This window comes from Sphaeroforma arctica (assembly GCF_001186125.1).
Source record: "Sphaeroforma arctica JP610 unplaced genomic scaffold supercont1.1846, whole genome shotgun sequence".
Taxonomy (NCBI): domain Eukaryota; class Ichthyosporea; order Ichthyophonida; genus Sphaeroforma; species Sphaeroforma arctica.
Genome location: NW_014038712.1, coordinates 1 through 3,708, shown reverse-complemented (window position 1 = coordinate 3,708; position 3,708 = coordinate 1). Strand labels below are relative to the sequence as shown.

Below are 3,708 nucleotides of genomic sequence, written 5' to 3'. Positions count from 1 at the left end.
GATATAGTATATTTCAGAAATATGCCATATGTACAATATACATTTTCACAAAATATATTATATAATATAGTATATGAAAGAAAATGTATATGCGATATTTTACATCAGCTATAAAACAGCTACTATACACCTGTACAATTCCTTTAATATAGCTACAAACTACATACAGCCTACCTATATAATTATTCTACTATAATTACAAAATACAGTCATTATGCCTATACAAATCCTTTGATAGAACTGCAAGATACAGGCTATATGCCTATACAATTCCTATAGTACAGCCGTGAAATATTATATTTCGTAAATATATATATATATATATATATTGTACATTTGAAATGGCATATTTCATAAAAATGGGTTTAGTTTAATATCGAAAAATATGTGTTCCTCGGTCAGGTCATGAGCCATGAGCCCATGACTCATGAGCCTTGGTCGTTACTTCGTTCCAATTTTCCATGGCCATACTCTGCTGGGACTTGTCTGTCTCTATTTTTAAAAAAATATAGTACTTCTTTTCTCTCTAGTATAGACCGTTCCAATTTACTCTTTCCTGTTTCCACTCCCCCCCCAGCCAGAGCTACTGGTTACATCCTCATAGGCTCAAACAACCGCATTCCGTGAAAACTTATAAATCGAATAATATACGTTAATGTTCAACTTTTATTCTATTTAAATACGGTTCTCTGTATTAGGTGCGCTTGTCGGGACTACATATTAAAATTTAAAGTGGTGTATGCTTTTAGGTCTCCTGTGTGTATGTAAATATTATTTTCGGCTTTTCGCATGGCCCTCTGGCCTCTGGATTTGGGTCTCGAGCAGAAATCAGGTTTCTTCCGGCGACAAATCGTAAATTTAGCGCAGACTCAAATCCAGAGGGCCATGGTGTTCGTCTCTCTATATATATTTTAGGATGTATTTTGTTATTTTGTTTCTTTTTAAATATCAAATTGTATGTAAATAGAGACAAGAGTCCAAACTTCAAGACTCCAAGACTCAAAGTGAGTGAGACTTTTCACTTTCGCGGCGGGCCTCCGTACAAGGCAAATATGCAGCTGAAAACGTACTATTTTTTACCTTAACGCACACAATTATAAAAGTTTTTACGCATACCGTTTTATTTGGTGTTTCCAAAACGACAACCAAAAAATAAAATTATCCAGGAACTGTTCTAAATAGATTAACAATAGACAAATATACATTGGTCCGGATCTAAAACTGCAAAAGTTCAATTTCTATTTTGGCATATATAGTTGGGTGGCATCATATGCCAATATATTGGCAGTCTTCGTCGCCAAGGTCATGTAGCGTGCGCAAACGTATCCCGTTTCCCGCTATCGCAATGTTTTTTTCTTTTTTTCTTTTTTTAACAAAATATTGAATTACTCAAATAGTAAACAAAACAAAAACAAACATTTTGATTTTTTTTAAGAAAGAAAAACCAGTATGTCCACCACTACATATCGTTATCAGGTATGATTCATGCACTACATACATATTTACTTATTTAGAATATTTATGGTTTATGCACATTGCAGTTCTAAATGTATAACTAATATATTTAGAGTAAAACCAAGCTGCAGAATGTTTAGGAGTACATTTCTGTTGAAAAAAAATGTAAAATATTCATTTTACAACATAGAGCAAAGTAAAATAATAGAAATAAAATATTTCAGCATAATATAAAAAAATACATACGATGAGCGTAGCTGCCGTGGCACCTTTTTTATATAAATAATACAGCCGATATCGGATTTATCTGAGTAGGCTCACCACAACGTATATACGATAGTATTTACTGATCCGGGAATAAAAGTCACCATATATTAGCTTCCATCATATATAGTAACGAATACACTCGGACACCCCACGCTCAGCTCTTCTCAACCAATTGTACGAGCAAAATGAAGTACATTTCGACATTTATATTGGCATCAAGTGCCTTATCGGCAGCAGTCTTGGCTTCCCCGCCAGTGCGTCGACAGATGCCAGGCTTTAACAATTGTATCTTAGGCGAACGAGAATGCGCAGATCTACCAATACAGTACACAGACGAAGCAGATATGGTTACAATCTGCTGTCCACTGGGCCTAACCCTTCTCGAACCACCTCCTGCGGGAGCCACTGACGACGCAGCATACTTTTGCGAATGTGTACAACTCATCGACCACGGTGGCATACTGCCCCCTATAGACGGGGGTGGTATACTACCCCCTATAGACGAGGGTGGCATACTACCTCCTATAGACGAGGGTGGCTTGCTGCCCCCTGTAGCGCCCTGCGAGAACGATGGTACCACATGCCCGGAGGGATACAGTATGGAAGAAATTGAGGAAGAAGTTAGTGATGTTAGTGATGATGTGGATGCAACTGCGGGCCCTGACGCCGAAGTCAGTTCGGAACCTGAGGAGTGTTGGTGCACTCTAGGTGTGCCTGAAATGGTGGTAGAGTACTCGAGCGATGCACCGGAGGCCACCGAAGAAGTTTCGGAAACTGGCACGGTTGCTATGGAGACCCTGGAAGAGTGATAAGCTCATAGGCTTTATTTACGGGCGTTTGTTTACCCCATGTGAAAGTGAGGCACAGTGCACGCCCGAGTTCATAACCCCTACAAATTGAGGTATATGTGCACCCACACGTATATCCAAACTTCTCAGTGTTGGTGTTATGTAAAAATCTCATCCGGAATCGCAGAAAAAAAAGTAGAATATGGTAGGCTTTCGATGGCATATTCTATATATAAAATTGCAGCCCTGAATATAGATTCTTCAATAGAGTTTTATTGAGTCTCTAAATTTGTTAACAGGTGTATTTGCCTTCATCTGGGAGTCAAATCCTCTTTCCCTTCTTTTTTCACTAAATAACCAAATAGCTTGATATCAACGATACCGACTAACCGTCTAAGCAGAGCACGACTGTGGCTGATATAGATTACAACGATCCGATTGTAGATTGTTCAACTGCCAGCAACCAACAACCGCATCACATAGCAACCTCATCTATCAACATATGGATGTACCGTCTGTCAGCGGGTCACTTAACATTTCAGTAGTATTTCATACCGAGCTATCTTCGAGTTAAGAGATGTACACGGTTTGCAGAAGCCAATGCATGCTCCGATCAGACGCGTTGCAAGCATTCTATATACGTGTGTTATAGAGGACACGTGCATATATATCATCGTGTGCGTACACATCCCAATTACGAATGTATACACAGAATGATGTCAACTACAGATTGCTTCTCTACTAGCATTCAAATATTTTAAAGCTCATATTCTTCGTACTCCTCCTCTTCTTCCTCGACTTCCTCCGTCTTGGCCTCCGACTGCGGGAATCAAGACAGCTGAAAGTAAATGCGAGTTGAAAGATGCTACAACCAAAATATTACATAAACTTTAACACGATCAGATAGCCAACTAACGAAGAGTGTGATTTGTGCGAACGTATTGTTCATGGCAAGTACATGTATATGAATACATATACTTATACGAACACGTCACACACACAATTTACACACATATATACATACATACACTCGAACGCACACATACAATACATACATATATATACATACATACATACATACATGTATACATATACTTATACAAACACGTCACAAATACAATATATACACATACATACATACATACACTCACACACACACACTCGCAAATATATATATATATATATTTATATATATATA

General features: G+C 38.0%; 1 protein-coding gene across 1 annotated transcript; it reads left to right on the top strand.

Annotated features, from left to right (window-relative positions):
• Nucleotides 1–1,763: 1,763 nt before the first annotated feature.
• SARC_11731 (hypothetical protein) lies at nucleotides 1,764–3,332 on the top strand. Its single transcript, XM_014294176.1, has one exon. The coding sequence runs from the start codon at nucleotides 1,908–1,910 to the stop codon at nucleotides 2,529–2,531; it is 624 nt and encodes a 207-aa protein (XP_014149651.1). The 5' UTR covers nucleotides 1,764–1,907; the 3' UTR covers nucleotides 2,532–3,332.
• The last annotated feature ends 376 nt before the right edge of the window (nucleotides 3,333–3,708 follow it).

Bases quoted from the DNA above. Each gene is read 5' to 3' on its own strand.
- SARC_11731 (XM_014294176.1), top strand. From the start codon at position 1,908: ATGAAGTACATTTCGACATTTATATTGGCATCAAGTGCCTTATCGGCA.